This window comes from Thamnophis sirtalis, unplaced genomic scaffold (assembly GCF_051295495.1).
Source record: "Thamnophis sirtalis isolate CommonGarterSnake01/CBP01778 unplaced genomic scaffold, rThaSir2_p1.2 scaffold_1, whole genome shotgun sequence".
In the NCBI taxonomy this organism is placed as follows: domain Eukaryota; kingdom Metazoa; phylum Chordata; class Lepidosauria; order Squamata; family Natricidae; genus Thamnophis; species Thamnophis sirtalis.
In genome coordinates, this window is record NW_028261381.1 from 78,086,352 (window position 1) to 78,108,400 (window position 22,049).

The window sequence follows — 22,049 nt, forward strand, 5'->3', positions numbered from 1 at the left end:
TGTAGTCCCAAAACAAGTTGGATTAACTGTTCCTGTCACCTGATTTGCCCAAACAAGATATTGGTTTATTTCAGTGATTTCTTTCTTGACTGTATTAATTGAAATGTGAAAAGGCTGATGTAGATCATGACCTTAGTATAGGACAAAGAATTAAAGTCACACCCTTCATTAAGGTTTCCAGATGGATTAGAGTAAAAAATATAGGACAAAGAACTAGAGTCACACCCTACTTCATTAAGGTTTCCGGTTGGATTAACTATGTTTACTCTAGAGTAAAAATGGCATGTGGTTTGGCCATTAATACTCTGAACATATTTAAAACTGATAGTTATATTTTTCCAGGCTGGAAGGAATGGAAACTGTAAAATTAGGGGTTTCTTGTCTAATTGTAGATTGTGGCAAAGGGTGGAGCAAAAGATTTACATGCCGATTCAATAGTCTTGTACATATCTTGGTTCGATGAATTAGAAAAAAAAAAATCAATGTGGTCAGTCTAGTAGTTTATAGAAAGATGGAATATATTTTTTCCTGAAACTCCCAGGGGATGATAGGTCTGAGATTACATTATTAAAATAACTTCTAAGTACATATTAGATCATTTTGAAATGCAAAATATTTTGATCAAGAAATTTTACTAAAAAGTTCTTTTATAAATCAAGAAGCAGTTCCTATGTTGTTAAAACATATTTCCAAAGTCCTTCAAACTGCCAATGACTAGATCTGATTTTAAAGTAATTTCTACTTCTGTCTTACATAACATGCTATGACCTACAAATACTCTGAGTAAAAGATATATGTTTTTCAAATCAGAAGTGTTGTTTTATTCACATGCACATTTAATCAATTAATTAACACTCATATAATTAAACTGACATGTATTCTTTAATTGAGTGTCAGGTTTAGTTGTTAAATTTGTTATAATTCAACATTAGAATTTGTTGAAATCCAAATTTCGTCCATGCCTATTTCCATGATGCCTTTTACAATTTAATCAGCAAATGCCATTTACTCTGCATGCTAACTTAGGACCATTTGCTTAGCAAACATTTTGCTTTCAATTTGAGGAATGGATTGAAGCTATTAAATAAAATTAGGATAACTTTTAAAATTATGTAGAATGTATAATATTTTTTTTCATCTAATATTGATATAAATTAATTTAGATTTAGGCTTCCTTCAGCACAAATTAGGAATTTTTCACATTGAAGGCTTTTAGATTGAGCTGTTATCTTTTCAGAATTAGTTTTTGTGGCACTTAAAATTCCCTGTCTGGGTGTCGCCAAATTAATATTACTGGAAAATAATAAACCCACTGAAGTGTAAATTTGATAATAGGGTATTATTTTTTTCAAAATAGCTTCTGAAGTCAGCAGAAATCCCCATATGATTAATTATTCACTAATTGGTTCTTTTTCTTCTTTTAGGAATTGATAACTACCCTGTATATTGGGTTTCTGGGCTTAATTTTTTCTTCATATTTCGTGTATTTGGCTGAAAAAGATGCTGTGAATGACTCGGGCGAGCATGAATTTAGCAGCTATGCTGATGCACTTTGGTGGGGAGTCGTAAGTATATAAAAATATCAAATATGATATAATATATTTTTAATTAGGAAATATGTCACTCTCTAAATTATTGGAAGAAAAAGTACATTGTGTTTTTATTCTTATAATTTCACGATAATCAGGTTCAAGTTTTTGAGTGTTTGCTTCCTTCTATTAAGGCCAGAAGTTGTATTCAACTGGTTTGGATCGGTTCTGGCACACCAGTAGCAGAAATTTTGAATAGTTCAGAGAACTGGCAAATACCACCTCTAGCTGGGCCCGCCCTCCTGCTCCTGCCATTGTCCTATATTCCCTTGTTTTTTAGCTCAGCCGATTCACACAGCAGAGTGAATTGCCGTGCCTCAGCTGAGAAAAAGAAATCCAGCTCAGCAGCGCTGATACCGAGGTCTTTGAGCACGCATTAGGCACAAAGCACGGGTTAGCCTCTCTCTCTCTCTCTCTCTCTCTCTCTCTCTCTCTCTCTCTCTCTCTCTCTCTCTCTCTCTCTCTCTCTCTCTCTCTCTCTCACACACACACACACACACACACACACACACACACACACTCACCTTATTGTGTTATTCAAAATTGGACATTTTAGTTTTCATGTTAACTGTAAACTATAAAAACAGTTGTCCAATCATAATTAGGATTAACCAAAGTTGAGGGTTCAGGCAGAACACTCAAATAGAAGGTTCCATTGTCAATACCATAGTGGTGACACTTGACCAGGGAAGCAAAATCATGCAGCACCTTATTAATCTAAAAGAAAGGTTTAAATTATAAAATATCAGAAACTAAAAAAGAAAAGTACAATCTTAATTTGTTAATGAAAAACAAGAAACCTGTCAAGATGAGGTTTCTAAGAGCTGTTTAGATTTTCTTTTCATGCATTCTGTAAGACTAATGGTTTTGTTTAAGAGATAAGGCTGAAATGCCCATCTGTTCCCCATTTGCCATATTTTGGAACAACTGCCTATTCTTTCCCAGAGTTTGAGAATATCCTCCTCCTGTATAAATGCATGGATGTCTGCAAAGTTCTCCCCTTTGTTTTAAAATAACCAATTCTTTGCTAACCCCAGGAGATGACTCTATATCTGTCCAAGAGTTAAACTCTCAGGGAAACAGTGGGACTCAGCCTGCATCCTGACATACAAGCTTCCTTTGTAACAATTGTTTATGTTCACCTATTTAAATCCTACTTTTACATTTTTATAAATAATTCAAGACAACAAACCTAATGTTCCTTCCTCCTACTATTTTACCCACAACATCAACCCTGTGAGGTGAGTTGGGCTGAGAGAGAGTCATTGGCTCAAAGTCACCCAGCCAGCTTCCTGCCTAAGATGGGACTAGAACTCACAATCTCCTGGTTTCTAGGTAGAGAGAGTGAAACTGAGTATTTGTATTAACATAAAAGCGCTCCACTGTCAGCCCCAGTCTAATCTTTTAACTTCGGCTTAGAATAAATATGCTATAGTCATGACTGTAGCAATATTTGAGGGCTCAGAGGAATTAATATCACTCTACGGGAGTTACATCACTACTAATTGAGTTCTGAACAAATATATTAGTGTACAGTTTCTGAACTATTTCCTTTGATTCTCTGCAATTTCTGTTTTATCCGGTCTTCGTTCAGAGCAGTTCTACAACCTTCAGCTGGCTTAGATGAACCCTGCAAATCATCAGGTTTTCTGTGTGTCATTCTGTTCAATTGCACAAGCAGACAATCTCCAGAAATTAGATTTTCTTAATGAACATACCCAATTATCAAATAATGGATAAATTGATATACTATTTGCTTGATAAATGAGGAAGAGGACGACAAGTAGCACATTTAGCTATTGTTTTTTATATGAGTTCTATGGGCTCATTTTCACACGCCTGTTTTGGCTCAAGCTGCAGGAAAATCCAGATATCAATTTCTGCAGAAGCATGTCCCCCATATATAATGCCTGATTGGTGATGTCTGAAGTGTTTATCAGGTCTTAATGTGGGCTCCTTGTAAACACAAGCTGAGTGCTCTTTTGAAATAGCATTTGTCCCGTTTATTAAAAAAATTAAACTTTCTTGACAAAGTACTAGTCTTGTATTGCATACAGTGTTGATTTAAATCAGGATGGAGAACCTCACTCTGCCAGCAGTGTATTGCTAGTTGCTGTTTTGGGTACATTACAATGTTTTACACTGGTTTTGTTAATATGGCAGAGGTGAGGAATGATAGCCCTTTTATGACTTGTGGACTTCAACTCTCAGAATTCCTGAGCCAACCATTGTTCCCCACCGTAATATGAAGTTTGGCATGGCCATAGCTTTGATTGTTTCCAATACTGAGATGATGAATTGTGTCATTTTGCCTACACAGTTATGGTCTGTGGGCTATTTTCTGATGTGTCAGAAATAGACTCAGTACCAGCACAGCCATTCTTTTGCAGCACTACTTAAAGATGGAGCTTGTTCTTTATTGATCATTTCCTGCTAGTTGAGTTGAGTTGAGTTGAGTTGCGTTTATTTATAGGCCGCCCTTTTCCCTGAGGGGACTCAGGGCGGCTAACAACTTATGGGAAGGGAAGACATACAATAACATAAAAATACAGTATGTAGTTCACCCCACATCCCTCCTCCACAATTGTGTTTGCCATCCAGGCTATTTTTAGACATGGACTTAGTACTCTTTCAAACCAGTGCTAAACCTATATTCAGAAATAGTCCGGTTAGAGGGACAGTGCTGCCACTTGACAGATGTCAAAACAAGCTGCTTCAAGCGCTCATCTACTCTCATCTACATCTGCTACATCCCGTATTATGGAAAGTGATTGATGACTGTTTTCGTGCCAGCAGGTGATATTTGATGGAAAGGGACATTTGCTTATCATTTTCCTTAACCTATCCTGTATTAAAACAATAAGGATAGTACCAACTGCTTGATTTGTTATTCTGGCAGACTGGCACTTAACGAATAAGACCAGAAAATTTTGTTTTAATATATTTCTGCCAGCTCAAAGACTGGTGGCTAATACTTTGACCTTCTCTCTGTCTGTCTATAAATGCCTCCCCTTTTCCCTTTTTTATTTTTACATGTAAAAAGAGAATACAATGAGATTGCTGATTGGTCTACCTTTAAAAAGTTTGTAAGTCCTTTGTAAAGGTTTTAGATAGTATTCTAGTATATGGAGCTTCTAGAGGCATGACTCATGTGGATTATTAATTAAAGATCGCAGATACAACCCGCACCTCCCCCCAAAAAAAACACCCACTGCTCCTGAGTTTAAGAGAAGCATATTCTTGGGAGGCATGATGCTGCAAAGCTTTTCTCAGTAAAAATGAGAACAACCAGCTTACATAAAGAAGAAAAACCAAATGTGTGAAAACACAGCCCCATGCTACATACATTGTAAAAAGCATACAATATGAAAACACTGCAAATTAAAAGAGCAACAGATAAAACAAACGTGCCATAGAAATTGCAAGTAGAAGCAACAACAACCTTCCTTCCAATTCCTTCTGATTCTTACTTAAACAAAAACTATAAGTGATTCCATTTATATAGAAACCGGGAGCTGTTTTAAATGCATTCAGATTGTATGTGAAAAGATTTGTGAAAAATCATAAAACCTAAAACATTCAACTGTAAAAATTACATGCTTGAGAAACAAATAATCTTTTCTTTTAAAAAATGGTACTGTACATGAAATTTAAACAGCACTCTCAAGTGTTTGGATGACTTCCAGAGGCAGAAATTTTTAACTGAACCTCTTGGAGAAGCTTGTGCTGAAAGGAATTGCTAATTGAATTGCTTCTAAAGGAAGATCTAAAGAGGATCACAGTCACTGAAATGGAAGAGTTTCAGGGGTTACACACATTTCCTACTCAATGTTAATTTTTAGTAAGACAAAGGAGTGAATAAGGCTATATAATTCTTTAATAAATGAAACAGAATTTTTAATATTGCATTATATGGTTTTATTAAAATGTAATATTAATCTTCAACACATTAATTTGTATTCCTCACTAAAGTTTTTAATACAGTTTAATATATTTACATACATATTATTTTATATGTTATATCTAAATAGATAAGTGAATTGAGTTGCTATAAATAAAGTCTCCAATTGAGGAAAATCTCGGCAAAAATGATGCTTTATTCTTTCTCTTTAAATACTAAGGACCTGAAAGTGCTTATGTTTAAAAGAACAAGATTTATAATTAGTATTGTAAAGAGTAATTACTAACATGTACTTTTCAGTGTATTATATAGCATTTCAGCTGCCCTAGAATAATTGCAGAATCCATTATGATAGTCTCCAAACTTTCTTTACATTTTCTTGCCCCACAAAAGTTGCAGCCCATGCAGAACCATGACTCACATGTAAGCCAAATTCCAAAAGCAGTGAAGAGCCTTACGGTATACAAAAGGCAGTCAGATCTACTGTGGACCATAAGTCATTTTACAATGAGATATTGTTAAAAGATTTTACATACGTCAAAAAGAAAATGTTTCAGGCTATCTCAAAAAAGCCCAAAGATTACGAGAGTTTTTAACACATTGCAATTGTTAATTGATAAAGTATTTGTAATCTGCCTCATACAACTTGCATCATTAACCTGTCTTCCCCTCCCTTTCTGTGCCCTACCTGCCTCCTCCCAATTAACATCCTACATCAGTCAAGTTAGTCTGTGCAGCTCAGGGAAGGTTATGCCTTTTAATAAAATGTGTTACCTGGAAAAGCTGCTACCGGACTGCCTCTGATTTTGGTGAATTGGTTAATATTTAATAAACCACATCTCTAGTTATCCCAGTTTAAGAAGATACCTGAATAGAAGTGATGATCAATCAACAAGAGCATAAGATATTAATTAAACAACATAATTCTTTTGTTTACAAATCACTCCTCTCTCTTGTCAGGCTTTGTTTGGGCTGTCATTGTTCTTTGTGATTTGTGTTCTTGTAACTTTCAACTCTAACCAGCTTTTGCGAGGCAGTGATATCATCAAAGTTTCAGCATTGCCAGATGCTTGGCCCTAAGCTTGCTGGGAGAGCAAAAACAGTGTTCTGTACATAATAGTGCTGTAAAACTATCCAGCTGATCAAACAAAGCTATTCAAACATTGCCTCCTCTTTTAGTATGTTACAATTCCAGTTCTGAAATAGCATAGACATGTGTAAAGAGAATAAATAACTTCTTACATATAAACCTCCTCTGTTTTGTAAAGAAAACTTGATTGCAGATATATATTGGACCTACTTGACAGATAACAAACAGATAGCTTTGTATTGTAATAGTTCCACTTATTGAAGGTTTTAATTGAAAACAAAATGGCTGATTCTCCCCGCCCCGTTTTGAAAGAATCCATCCCTCCAATACTTTAATGAAACTTTTTCTCAGAAATGGTCAATCTGGCATGTAACTGGTCAGTGTTGTAAATAAAAGACTGAACTAGAGGTAATTTTCATTTGATATAAAAATAATCATCAACAACATATTTTTTATTGCAGTAACTGACCAGAATTCAGTATGTAGTCAAATGATTAAATAGCCATTTTTATTTTGACCAAAATAACACAATATAAAATTATAGCTAAGTCGTTGAGGCAATCACAGCAATAATTATACCAAGATTTAATTATGTTCAAGGAAATGATATTGACTGGTCTGTTAAACTAATTCTACATAAAATAGTTCAAAAATCAAATTCTGGGAATTTTGACCAGAATTTGAGTTATAAAGCAGGCCCTTCATCTTTATGGAGTAAGCAGTATAAAAGAATGTGAGGAATGGATATGATAAATTCTTCTCTGCAAGATGTGATCTTAAGTTGTGTTTGTTGGTTGATTCGTATTTGCTCTTGAGAACAGCTTCAGGAAAACATTAAAATGTCCTAACGTTGGTGCTTTTTGAAATTTAGAGACACTTACTTGATTTTGGCTGGCCTTAAAAGAGGGGGAAACACTTTCTGGGTAGAGCAGGTCAATCCAGTTTGGCTTTCTAGCATGCTACGTAAGTGCAGTTAGTACCCATAATCAGAATGACCTCTCTAGAAAGTCCATGGTGTTGCAATTTTTGAAGGAATGTTATTTTCCATGTTAAACTATAATTGTCTACAATAAACCAAGTTTGCATTCTAAAAAATATAGAAACTTGAACCCATTGCACAGCAGTACAAGTAATGTGCCCATCTGTCTCCCTTCCTGGTACCACATTGGTCACACTTTTGAAATATAGTCCTTAAAAATTTGGACTGAATCCTTTCCAGAGCATGGTCCCAACTGAACATCAAACAGAAGCTGTATGCATGAGCTTTAAAGCTATTGGTCTATGCTGTACCATTCTGGGGAAGTAGAAAATAGTATAACTACCATTATACTACATTTGATATAAAGTGATAAAAGACTACGCCCAAATGTTTAAAGAACTATATTTTTGTCTGGCTCTATAACCAACAGGCATAGTCTCTACATCACTTCGTAAAATTTTGTTTTTATTATAGTTGATCTCAAGTTTTTCCTTAGAATAGTAAGTATCTAGAGTCCACAGAATTCATTTTAGTCCAGTTGATATTGTCACTATATCCTCTGCATATGATGTAAGACTGCAAAATGCCCATTAACTAATTATGGGGCATAATCCTCTAAATTAAGCATTTTCATCACAAGAAGGTTGATGTACAAATAAAAGATATGGGGAACTTTATTTGTAAGTTGTTCTGTCCCTTTTCTACTTTAATCTGCAGGGTTAAAAATATTTTCCATGAAGGTACATATTTAAACAATATTTCAGTTCCTGTTCAAATGAACATTTTGAAAATATTTTCTCACAAAATTTGTTATCTCCTACAATAAACATTCCAGTATTGCAAATAAATATTTGAATGAATTTAAAGAATTATTTCAGTCATTAAATAGATTTACAACACTTAGACCAGTGATAGCTCTGTCCCTAGCTTGTTTGCCTACTTTTCCAGTTATTGTATAAATCTCCCTACAGCATTTTTCACCTGGACTGGAATTCCTTTGTATACAGATTTTTCCATATATAGTAAAATAAACCCAAATTGATTGGATTGGACTGGCACATTTTTTTTTCTATAGAGAAGAGTAGACTTTGGGCAAGATGCCCTGAGACATCATGCGTTGTAAAGTTTTCCAAATCATGAAGGCTTCAATTAATGCTTTGAATTTACAGCATGTTAACATGAGCTCTTTTGTAATTTCATTTCCTATGCACTTTTCTTTCTCCTAAATTAAGGTTCTCCCATACATGACAGTGTAATGATAGGTTTCTTTCTTACCCCACAGATGCATGAGGTTGTGGGGATATACAAATAACTGACATAACAGCTGTCTAAACATTTTAATGTACAAATTAGATATCAGCACCCAACTTTGATTAGTTGGGTTACTTATTTTGGTTACTACACTTGGCCTAGAAATCTAAAAGAGTTTATTGAGATGGAATGTTGAGCTATTTTAGGGAAATGTTAAGAGGACTGGGAGAGGATTCAAGAAATTAGTTTTTATGTAGCCATTTGGCTGAAAAATCTCTTGCTCCTTTATGCTGCACTGCATCTTAGGAGAACATTAATCTGTCTCCCTAGATTTTTATGCTGTTTGGTAGCATAATAATAAATAAATGCCTTATCATAAATTTATAGTGCTAATTCAGAAAAAAGATAAAAATGAGAATGAAATATGAATGTAAAACATTACATGAGGAAAAATCATGATAAGGCCTATGTGAACTCTGTTAGTATCATGATAAATATAATTATAACTACAAGTATCTACTGTATGTCTGGTGAATATCTAGAGTTTTATTTTGTGGTAGCCCATAAATATTGGAAACTATTAATGCTTTTTTTGAGGAGAGGGATATCGGCTTTGTTTAGCTGTTAAACGGTCCTGTGCATACCTACTTAGTTTGCCGATTTCCATTCTCCACACTTTTGCCGTTCCAGGAGGAATCATTCTGATATGCTTCCTTCTGCTTTTTGTTAACGGTGGTGACCCAGATCATCAGATTTGTGAATTGCAGTTACTTTTTTTTTATAAAACCAAGCCACAATTTGAAGATGATCTGTTTCAAACCTGAGGAAATAATAGCTTCCAGAAACATTCTATGGATCACATAGAAGGAAAGGATAGAATGCACATACCCAGGAAGTAGGTAGGCTTGTTCACATATTATTAAAACCACATTATTATGATGTTGAGCTATGATTGCATGGAGGTTTTCATTGTACTGGAAGGCATGTTCTGAATTATATTATAGAAAGTGGCAATTCAACTTTCCAAACTTCCTTGAATGTGAAACACCAAAAGCTAGTTATATACATAGAGCTATGTTATATGATAGATTCATCAGAATAGAATAGAATAGAATAGAATAGAATGGGACCTTGGAAGTCTTCTAGTCTAGCTCCCTGCTCAAACAAGAGAACCTATATCCGTGGTGGCGAACCTATGGCATGTATGACACAGGTGGCATGTGGAGCCATTTCTGCAGGCACGTGAGCCATCACCCTAGGTCAGCTCTACCGCGCAAGCACACACACCTCCCGCCAGCCAGCTGATTTTCAGCTTTTCGCAGAGATGTGTGCACATGCGCCGGGGGGGGAAGGAGGTCACATGTGGAGGGGTGGCACCACTCCCCCACACCCCATCTTGGGCCTAGCAGACCTCCCTGAAGCCTCCTGGGACCCCACGGCCCATTTTTGGTCCCAGGAGGGTTTAGGGAGGCCTGCTAGCCCAAAACGGGGCATGGGGGGCATGCGTACATGCACTGGGGGGTACAGGTGAGCACACAAGCATGTGCTAGAGCAAGGGGAGAGTGGGGAGGCCCACACACAAGGGTGGAGGAAGCACGGATTCGCATACACATGCGCAGGGGGTGGGGAAATGGGAATCATGCATGCATGCGCAGGTGGTGGGATACACAGGAGGCATTGCATTATGGGTGTGGGCATACACGAATGTGCTGTCGCACACATACGCACACTTTCGGCACCAGAGGAAAAAAAGTTTCACTGACCTATACTATTTAGTAAGATAAGTGACTAAATTATGAACTTTGAAAGAAGGATTTTAAAAGACTAATAGAAGTTGATTATCATGTCTAATCTGCTCCAGTATGTGTACTAGCCATTTAGCATTGCTTGAAGGCACAAATCATGACATCATCTTCCCACCACCACCAACCCACCCACCAGGAACGCAACTTCTACTTCTCTTTTTCTGCTGCATATTAAAAAAAATTGACTTGACCTGATGCAAGTGGTGATTTCTAGTTTGTGTGTTCTGTATGCAAATCTCTAGACTCTACCTGATTACTGTCCTCTGTGGCAGGAAGACCTGTTCAGAGTTCTAATCCCACTTTTCGCCATCTGGGTGACCTTGGGCCAGTCGTATTCTCTCTCAGCCCAGCCTACCTCACAGGATTGTTATTGTGGGGAAAATAGGAGAAGGAGTAATTGTGTGCCACCTTGAGTTATTCATAAAAAAAATAAAGTGAGGATATTTTTGTTAAATTATGCTTGAAAGATTGAAAAAATAATTTAAAAATTAAACTAAAGTGAAGGTATTTTTGTGAAATTGTGTTTTTGTTTTTAATGAGCTAAAACTGATCTTTTCAGACACTTTATTCCTAGAGTCCAACACTGACTGGAGAAGCAGGACAGCTGCTGTTCTGAATTTAGACAGTTGTATAAGTATATTAGTTAATTTGCATATATAGAAATATCCTAAAAGACATAAAAGTACCATTGTATACATCAGGGTATGGTAACTATAAAATAATTTTAATTTCTTAAGAATAAAAAGCTTTTCAAGTTTTTATAAAATATATAGTTTGTAATACATAAATATACTTCAGAAATATTTTTGAATTTTATAATAAAGCTAGATGACCGCATGATAATCATATTTATTTCTTGATTTCAGGTGACTGTTACAACCATTGGTTATGGAGACAAGGTGCCTCAAACATGGATAGGAAAAACTATTGCATCTTGCTTTTCTGTATTTGCAATATCATTTTTTGCCTTGCCTGCAGTAAGTCCAAACTTTTTTTAGTTGTACATACATATATTAGGATTGATTTTTATCAGCCCTTATGTAATGTAATATTAACTATACATTAATTTTATCTACTTCTTTTGCATTGCACTGAACTCAATACAGCTTACAAAAGGTGAAAAATTGTTATGTTGACTGCCATAAGGGCAAAAACTAAAATATTAATTGTAAAAGCAAAATAAGGAATAATGTTGATTTAGATTTAAATTGTCACCCAACTCCAAAATGACTCTGGGCAGCTTACATGAGTTAAAGAGGGGGGGGGGACCCAAAACAGGAAACATAAAGGCAATAATAAACATTATTTCAGTAAAACATGATGTTACCATTATCGCTTCAAACTTTTCTGAGCATTTGGTAAGATATAATTTCCCTACGATCTTGCGTTCCATTGCTGTCATATTCATACATACAAACACACACTTACTGTAATATACAGTAGAGATAGATTCTGCAGTTGTTTTCTACCATCTTCATTTAATTTGATGGCAACATATGCTTTTGATAATTCTTAAGAAGGAAAAACATTTAATATGCAAGGCTCTTGCACAATGAATCACAAGAAATAGGTTTAAAATTCCTTGAAGTATTCAATATATAGTGATCTGCTGTCTCCCTGGCTTATGTCACTTTATTTAATTCCTGAGGGGAGAGTTTTCTAGTGGAATTTGTTCAAAAAGGAAAGTTAAGCAGCTGAGAAGTTCAGGGTGATCAAGGAAATATGTTAGCAGCAGCAATAACAATAATTTCCCTGTTTTGTTTCCATTTTGCAGAAATAATAATTCAAAGCACTGCCAAAACCAATTCAAAAGATCCTGACATTTATGTATTCATTTTGTTACCAACCCCATAATGTCATGGATGTATTACTTCAATATATGTTAATATTCATATATGTAAAATATATTATGAACAGCAAGAATAAGACCCACTTTATATGCTATGAGTTTATATTATGCAACAATCACTCAGTGCAATTCCTAAGTGTGCAAATGCTAGAGACTATAAAATACTGGATATATTCCACCTCAAATAGAGCTAATTGGATATTTCAGGGATGATGCAGCTGTCAATAAACATGCCCAAATTCATTAAAATCTCATCCTTTGCTCCAAATTCCATGGTAGCTGAATTTACCACAAACCTTATATTTGAAATGGCGTTTATGTAACTGATTGATTGGTTTATTCTTCTAATTTCCTCTGTTCCTCAGGGAATCCTTGGTTCTGGTTTTGCTCTCAAGGTACAGCAGAAACAAAGGCAAAAGCATTTTAACCGACAAATTCCAGCAGCTGCTTCTCTTATTCAGGTGCCTTCATGCTTAAATACTAGTTTTCTTACATGTATTACAACTAGTAAAAGGATAGATTTGGTGTTATTATTATCAAACGTTGCTCAGAAAGATTATTATTTTATTTTTCCAGTAATGAAACTGGGCTGATAATTTTCAGTCTTCATCCAGTTTTCATTTGCAGCTACTGCAGAAGGAAGCAGTGTGAGGCTTTGAGTCATAATTGCATTTTTTAAAATTTGGACTTGTTCAATAACTAAATGTAAAGTATGCTCAGTAACTCATTGCTTCATAAGAGGGACATATTTTTTTTCTTTTCTTTTATTCCTCCACTCTTCTCCCTCTGTTTTGAAATTTCTACAATTCCTGGCTTAGGGTATTCTTTAGAGATATAAAAGTGTAACCTCGACTAATATCTGAAAGATGCACAACTGTTTTCTTGCTAACTTTTTTTGGTGTGTGTTTCTAACAAATATTGTAGACAGCCTGGAGGTGCTACGCATCAGAAAACCCAGATTCTTCCACATGGAAAATATATATTAAAAAGCCTTCCAGAAGTTATCACCTGTTGTCTCCTAGTCCCAAGCCAAAGAAAATAGCAATGGTGTCGGTAATGAATACCATTTCTTTTATTTGATGTTTTTTATAACTTAATATTTAAAGCTGGATGGAAATGAAGTTTTTCCCATCAAGTAGGCGTATTGGTACATAGCCTTGTTCAATATTTTGACCTCTCCAAAATAAAGCATCCATGCAGAAGATGTTATTTTTCATGTAGTGTTACAGTGTGGAATATGAGAGGCTGCCTACCTGACATGACACTTTTATAAAATTGTGGAGTGTTGTGTTACTCCTTCGTTGTTCAGTGCTTCAAATGCATAAAAACTTCTCTTGTTTCAGTAACAAGCATAACGGGGGGGGGCAAGTTTATCCTTCAAAATATTTTCTTCAGGAGAACATGCAGTTAGAGAAACTGTGAGGAATTTTAAAAAGGGTAACAAATGGCAAACTGTTATTTTACAATGTTTTGGAATATAGCTCAAGGGAATACAGTATTCGTCCTGAAATATTTTGCTGTTTATTTCTTCATGATAATGCCCTGAGTCCAGTATAATCTACATCTGAAATTATGCCATCTAAATACATTTGTAATTGAACCAGCATCTCGAAGTATATTCAGTAGAATATATATCACAGGAATACAGAGACCTATGGGGATATTTTGCTTCATATGGGCTCTTCCTAGAAGCTATCTCATATTTTCAGTAGAATATTTCTGGCGATGCATAGCAATGGATCTGGTAACTTTTTAACTACTAAAATAAGACAGTGTCTTATTTTCTTTTGACCCCTGAAATAAGTGCTTGGCCATATTTTCAGGGAGGTCTTATTATTTTTGAGGTGCAGGAGGCGGCAAGCATGGTCACCTCATGGCTGCTGCTGTGTTGCAATATTTTCAGGGAAATCTTATTTTCAGGGAAACATGGTATATGCACAGTTAACAGTTACAATGACAGTGACATAGTCCCAACAGATTTAGGAGACCTTTTACATGATTTATGAAATCTCTTCTACCCCACCCTTTGGACAAGGATAATGCTTCCTGTGCTGGCAAAGAATTCTAATTAAGTAGGTAGAGAAGAATTGTGTACAGGGTGGTCCCCACCCTCCAAAAAAACCCTGTTCAAACAAGGCAATTCTGTTTTGTTTATTTATATGTGTGATTTTAACTCTAATTTAATATCGATATTTCCCATTAGGTGGAAAAGATGTAGATAAATTTGTTATATTCATCTTTTTTTAAAAAAAAAAGTTTCCAGAATGAAAAGAGGATAGAGGCATTGGGTATGTCAATACTCTGAGATGGATTAAAGACAACACTTCAAAATAAAAGAAAATAGCTACTAGGTACCAAAGAACCAAACTGTAAAATGTTATGGGTCTTTGGTAACATTTCTAAAACTCTGTATGTTACCTACAGAGAATCATAGAATCATAGCTGGAAGGGACCTAAGGGTTTGTCAGCCTCCTGCACACTGCCCTTTATGTGCCTCAATGGGTAATTATTAATGATTTCACAGAATAACTCCTGAAACCCCGATCAGATATCCAGGAGTTCAATGCCATTCTCAAGAAATAATATTGAGCCCGGTAAACAAGTTAATTCCTCATTAAGGACATCTGAAGCAATTTAATTTTGTTATAGTGATGGATGGATGGATGGATGGATGGATGGATGGATGGATGGATGGATGGATGGATGGATGGATAGAATGAATAGTGAGTCAAGTCATCACCTCATTTAGACTTTATTAATGACTATGATCATTTAATGTAAAAAGATTACATTTTTCTAAATAATTGCAAAGGAAGATCCATGATAATACAGTTGTAAAGCAGAAACATGTGCCTTTTGAATTATAATGGTTAGAACATTTTACGCTTTATTTACTCTTTTATGATTGGAATAAATGGAGGTTAAATTGTATAATATTCACATACATTGTAATTTCTCTAGTTTTTTTTTCCTAATTTTAAATTATCCTATGGAGATGAATTAAAGGATTGGGGTTTGTTTTTTTAAAAAAATATTTAAATAGTTGTTTTTGTTAGGTAAAAAAGAAGAAAACCAAAACAGAAAAGGATAATGGATCACTTTCTCCTGATAAAATTTTACCTGTTCCACAAATCACATTTGACCATGTGTTGGAGGATAGGAAAGCTGTTTTTCAAATGGATACCTATGAAAATTCTGGTAAGACTTTCAGTTATTTTATTTACTAGAAGTAAAATGGCCATCAAATTGGAAAGACTAAAATATAACTTGCATGCATTAAAATAAGGAGCTACAATTTAAATGAGACCAAACTATGTTACTGGCATCTGAGTCTTAAACTCTATATTTTAGTTGTAATAATGACTTCAACGCCACACATCTTAAAGTTGCTAAGATTGAGAAATACTGGTCTTAAGTAATGTATTAATTCAATATTATTATGTCATGTATTATTTTCAGCATTTTTGTAATTGGTTGCCACTACCCATACAAATATATTTTTCATTGTTTCCATTCCAATGCCAATGATTACAATTTTCTGTCTGTCTGATGATATAAAGATATCATTGTGTCTAAGGATATCAGATGGAAAGTTTTTATGGATATGTGATTTTAATAACCCCAGAATGCAATAGAACATATAATTTCTATCTAGGAGGTTGTTTTGGACAAGGGTCCCTTTAAAAAAAAAGTTTTTGCTTGTGAGAATTGATTTAAAATGTTCTGCTTCAATATCATTAAAATAGTATCTGGTCTCATCGCTCGGATATTTGCATGGATTTAGATTCAACAAATTACAATATACCTCTGCAATCCATCCCACGCTGAAAATACATTTATACAATAATAGTTCAATTCTTTTTATTCAGTTTTAGAACTACGTATTTTAGAACAAAAACCTTAGAAAACACTTTTAAAATCACAATTTTAAAGTGCTGGTGGGCTATATGTGTATGTGTATGTATACATATGTATACACATCTGCTTTAGATTTGAATATCTGGACATTTTGTATCCCTTTTATTTAAAACATATTTGACAAGTTTGTACAGATATATTGCAATTTTTAAAAATATGGAGTAGAAAACAACTATCTGTGAAAAATGGCACATTTAAATGTGTGTCAGGTTATACGTTCACATCTAGTTCTGGATTGCTGAATAGATTATGCAAGTCAAAACATGTCAAAGCATCTCTTGCGTTGCTTTCTGGGCACAACTGATACTAACCTTTAATTGGGATTTCTAACGTTTAAAAGACAAGATGCTGACTCTAGTTTTGGAACAAAAATCTCCTTTCCTTCTGACATCTGTTTTTTGTTTCTCCCCCTTCTCCCTGTTTTCTGTTCTCTTAAAACTCTTACAAGTATACAGGAAAAACAGGCATGTTAAAATTTCTTGGTAAGTTAAGGAAGCTATCTTTACCTATAGCATGCTGGATTATGAATTTTAACATTGCTTGCCATGATTTCCATACACTCTCGCTACTTATTAACTTAGCATGAAGTGCAGGAAGCAAATTGGCAACACTTCCTATTATTCACCTATTAAAGGAAGAAAACAGCTTATTTTTAAGATGACATGATAAGTACCTTTCATATTCCTATAATTGTAAGAAGCAGGTAGATCAGTCCAGAAACATCATCTAAGGAAGCAAAAGTCACATTTCCCCTTTCCAGCTCCTTAATATGTTGCAAAACTCACCAAGGAAACATGAGGGTCTGCAGAGGAGGAATTAACTCCTACAGATTCCATCAATGAAATAAATTTCAGGATAAGAAGAGCACTGAATGCTATCACTGCCTTTTTTCCCCTTAATTTTTTTATGTTAGAATGTTAACATTTGTAGGCCATCCCAATCACTCCTTTCTGAATGGTGTACAACAAAGCAACTAAACATATCAGCATGCTGCAAACATTAAAAAAACAATCACCTCTCAGTCATCCAAGGCCAAAGGTCTGCTTGAACAGAACAGTTGTCAAGGCCTTATGCAATGCAAGTGTGGGTCAGACATGAAAGCTATTGCAAGGCCTGCAATCCGTATATTGCTCCTGATGTCTGCACAGAGGCACAGGGTTACCTTGATCAAGGCAGTTCCTGATATATGTTAACAATTGTTGTAGCACTGTTTATTAGAATATGCTGGGCAAGATTGTGTATTTTCATTTGGCACTTGTATAATACACAAATGACACAGTTGATGCATGTGTCTTACCAGCATTGTTTTAATTGAAATGATAATTTTAAAACCTTCTTTCTTGTTTTCTTAATTTTGACTTTGATGCTGAAACAGAGGCCCTAGATCACTTTCTTCTTCTCTGTTTCCCTGTTCTGTCCACTCCCTCTTGTCCATTTCATCTGTTTATTCAGACCGACAGCATTCCTGGACATCCTTTACTTCAGAGCAACCATCTCCCAGTTCTCCAGGTAAACTCAGCTATTCTTTACTTTCATACTCTTAACCTGCCTGAGGTTGGTATATTTAGTACAGATCCCCTGGCATGGAAATCATCTTGCACAGTCAAAATTACTCTATGCTCTGCATATTTCCACTTGGGTGATTCTGTCAGATTACCTCTGAGAAAGTACATCTCGTGATAGAAAAAAAAGATTGCTTACCTCTGCTCAGGACCACATTAAAACCCTTACAGGCTCTAAGTATTATCATGTTAAGATAATAACCTAGAGGGTGAGGGTTATAACAGTATTGCCAGGACCTATGTTCATCATCAGTTTATTGGGACTTGATCTCAGTAAGTATTAAAGCAAGTGGTTAAGGCAGTGGATTAGGAGTTTGTAAGCCCTAGACACGGTGTCTATTAGATGGATATGCCTCAATTTTATAAGATTTTTGAGAGGAAGTGCTATTGTTAAGAACGTTTTAAAAATACATGTCTTGTTCTGTTTCTAAAGTATTACAAGTTATTGGACATATCCAATAATATAATCTATTAGACAACACCCAGTTTAAGTATAATATTTATACTTAATAAGTGTTATGCTTTTATTTTTCTCATAAAATTCCACATGTTAAGCTTGCTAATATCCACAATTGCTGCAAAGTACTGTATATCTTTTAAGGTTCATTATATTTCTTTGCTTTTGTTAAATACATAGAGTTCTTATATCTAAAAGCACTGCTTTCTATATTACCAAAAGGGAAAAAATAGTTTACAAGGACAGACATTTATACCATAATCCCCGAGCAAAAACAACCATTAAAAAAACCCCTCATCTTCTCCTTTTCTTTGAATAGACTTAGGTAGGAATACCATTTTTTTAAAATTATAAACTTACATTTGATTCTGCCTTTTAATTATTTTCTCTATATTCCTCAATATTTTACAACTTTGAAAATGTTTTGTAGCCCTTAGATATAGATGACCATTGCTTGCCTGTTTTTCTTCCACAGTTAAAAGGAACTCTCCATTTTTAGAGCCACATACAGGACCATTCATTAGAACAAACAGCTTTGCTGATGAACTTGACCTGGAAGGGGAGACTTTGCTGACTCCAATAACTCACATCTCACAGTAAGTCACAGAATTCTGAACACCATTAACCCCTGATTAGAGTGCAGGCTAGAAGAAGATAAATTGTGATTATAAAACAAGGTTGTATAGAATTTCTCAGGTAGGTCTATGGAACAAGCTTGATTTTTATCCTTGCATATGCAACAACTTGTGCAAAATATCTTTAGGCTATTGTTTTTAACCTGAAACTAATGTTTTGATTAGACAAAACAAGAACAAACTGTGTTGCTTTCTGAAGGTCATGTAATTAATATTGAAAGTGCATTACTGCTGACACACTAGGATAAACTAGTTAAATGGAACATAAGATGCAATGCAATGTCCATAAGAAAAAAATTGGCTACAATATAGCACCATCTTGTACCAATTATCTGGACATACCTTTAACAATCTTTGGACCATAATGTTATTATCCACTTTTAATGTAAATACTTTTAATTATATTTTAATGTTAGTATTTTTAATACTAGTGTAAAGACAAATGTATATTGCTGGTCTTTGACCGTAATAAAGATCTTACTTACTTACTTACTTTCAGTTAAATGGAACAGGCTGAAATCATGTCTTTTCTGACATCTTACATCAGTTTTGTGATATTCAAAATCCTTTGGCAAAGGCTTTTGTCCTTTTTTGAACACGGTTTTATACAGATATCGTTAACCTTTAGGAGAGATAAAAATTAGTATTGATTACAAATCATAATAATTAATCACTGAATATTCTGCTCAACTTTAATGAAAGTCTCTAGGCTGCATTTGGCTAAACTGCCCTCTCTTACACTTTTGGATTGACCTTATTACCATCATAAATCTATTCTTAGATACTGAAAATATTACAATGAATTAATGTCTATCTGTATACAAATAAAAAAGTGCCCGCCTTGTGTAATTACACTTTTGCAATATAATACACACAGAAGTGGTTACTGATCACAAAATTCTACATTGATGGAAGTCTTTCAGGTATCAAGCATAACAATAAAGTAGCATAGTTCTAAAGACTTTGGTCAAGAAAGATTTTTTATGGTCTGGTCTGAATATTCCTTCATTTAATTCTAACTCGTGTCCTGCTAAACCTCTGAAAACCAGCATTTCAAAATTAACAAGTTGCTTTCTGATAGAACATTGTATATGTTCTAAAGTATCTCATGATATATAACCCAAGCGTCAGCTCAACCTGCATAAACTGGTTCACATGTCACAGTCAGATCAAATGCAGCTTTGTACAGCTTGATCCATGCTGTATAAAAGGTGCATCACCTTGAATACTGTAATATTTTATAGGACCAGCTGCATACCATTCTAAACCCTTGGTAGAAAATGAAGGGATTTGCAGCTGGTAAGAATAATGTGCTGTTGAATTTTGGACTGCAGCACTGCATATAAATTAATATGCCCCATGGGCCTTGGAAATGAGCATGTATGAAAGAAACTGACTCCATAACCACAAAGGCGTGCACAAGAGCTGCTGTGTGGATTGGAGGCATGCGGTTAGTCAAGAGTATCTGCAAACAGGTTTCACCTGAAAGCATAAGATTACTTCTCCTTGACAGGCAATATAAATCAACTGGCAACAATATTGATTACCTACTGCACCATTAGGAAACTTGCCTGGTATAAGTCAGATTAAGGAATGTGTTTAAAATATCTGTTTCCACTTAGTTTGAAAGGATTGATAAACTTGTGCAGTTCAAACTTGTCATTGGCACTACGAGTACATTGGGTATCTGAGAAAATAAGGAACAGTAAACTGGCAGCGGCCTTGTGAAAATGCCACGATTTAAGAGGTCTCCAGAGCGCCTCTACTTCAAAATTGGGTGTATTTATTAAGCATATGGACTGCATATTTGGAAAGGTGAAAGCAGAAGAATTTATGACATGATTCAATATAAGACTACCGGTGCAAATGCGCAGCAATCTGTGAGTGTGTTTTCCTGATTTTGGAATGTGGTATCAAGGAGAGGCTTTTGTTTATACTAATAGGTCTGTATTTCATTTCTGACCTCAGCTACTTGCAACAATTATTACCTAGATCTATGAAATTCACTTGACAAAGTTCTGCTATTATATTTTGCCCCCAAATATTTTCCCAATTCACTATGTTGCGTTACAGACTGCAGGAATCTTCATTTTGTTGGACTCATTCATTATCAATTAAAAATACTTCTTGTGATAGAAATTTATCTCATGGAAATTTCACATAAACTTCACATAAATTTCATTAAAAAGTAAAACAAATATCCATACACTTCTATTCCAACATTCCTGTGTATAAGAGTCATTGGGATATACAACGAGGAAGTGTTGCTTCTTCTTTGGATGATACATGTGACAGATAGTTAGCCACGGCCTATCATGGCGAACCTATGGCATACGTGCCAGAGATGGCATGCAAGCCATCACCCCAGTTTAGCTCCGTTGCGCATGCACCTCCAGCCAGCCAGTGGTCTTTAAGTCTCTGCCGTGCATGTGGGAGGGCGTGCGGGGGGCATGTGCATGTGCAGGCAGAATACGCAGGGGGGACATGTGTCCATGCATGGAGGGCGGGTGTGCGCGGGGGGCACACATGCATGCACAAGGCAGGGCACAAGCATGGGGGCCACACAAACATTGCATTTTGAGGGTTTGTGCGCATGCGTGCACTTTGGGCATTTGGTCCAGAAAAGATTAGCCATCACTGGCCTAGACTGGGTTGTCTTGGAGCAGCTCAATTACTAAGATGTTTCCAGTAATGTTATGGTCAAATCTGCCTGGTAATTTTCCCCAAGCTTATTTCTCTTCCAAAAGATCCATTTCTTTTTCTCCATTCCTTTCAGATACTTGAAAATTTCTTTCAAATGTCTCCTAGTGGAATTTTTGAGCTTCATTAATTGGTGGCAATGATAAGAGACAGCTATTGGTAGTATTGTGATTTTCTATTGTTTAGCTTTCCATAACTCAAAACACGCTTCCCAATCTGAGAAAAGTCTTCCTCCCTCTCTTTTCTCTCCTGCCCATCTCATCTAACACTTAATAGGAGGTGCTCCATATAAGGTTTCTCCTTGAAATTTAAC

General features: G+C 35.3%; 1 protein-coding gene across 2 annotated transcripts in view; it reads left to right on the forward strand.

Moving 5' to 3' along the window:
- The window catches only part of KCNQ1 (potassium voltage-gated channel subfamily Q member 1), a 360,955-nt gene that overhangs the window by 89,261 nt on the left and 249,645 nt on the right, over window positions 1-22,049 (forward strand). The window contains exons 6-13 of one of the 2 annotated variants that reach the window (XM_087716811.1): window positions 1,425-1,565; window positions 11,482-11,592; window positions 12,830-12,925; window positions 13,389-13,517; window positions 15,521-15,662; window positions 16,838-16,864; window positions 17,835-17,891; window positions 18,877-18,997. In XM_087716811.1, the coding sequence (XP_087572937.1) occupies window positions 1,425-1,565; window positions 11,482-11,592; window positions 12,830-12,925; window positions 13,389-13,517; window positions 15,521-15,662; window positions 16,838-16,864; window positions 17,835-17,891; window positions 18,877-18,997 (824 nt within the window). The remainder of the gene's footprint in view (window positions 1-1,424; window positions 1,566-11,481; window positions 11,593-12,829; window positions 12,926-13,388; window positions 13,518-15,520; window positions 15,663-16,837; window positions 16,865-17,834; window positions 17,892-18,876; window positions 18,998-22,049) is intronic. The other variant, XM_087716814.1, reaches the window with a different exon arrangement.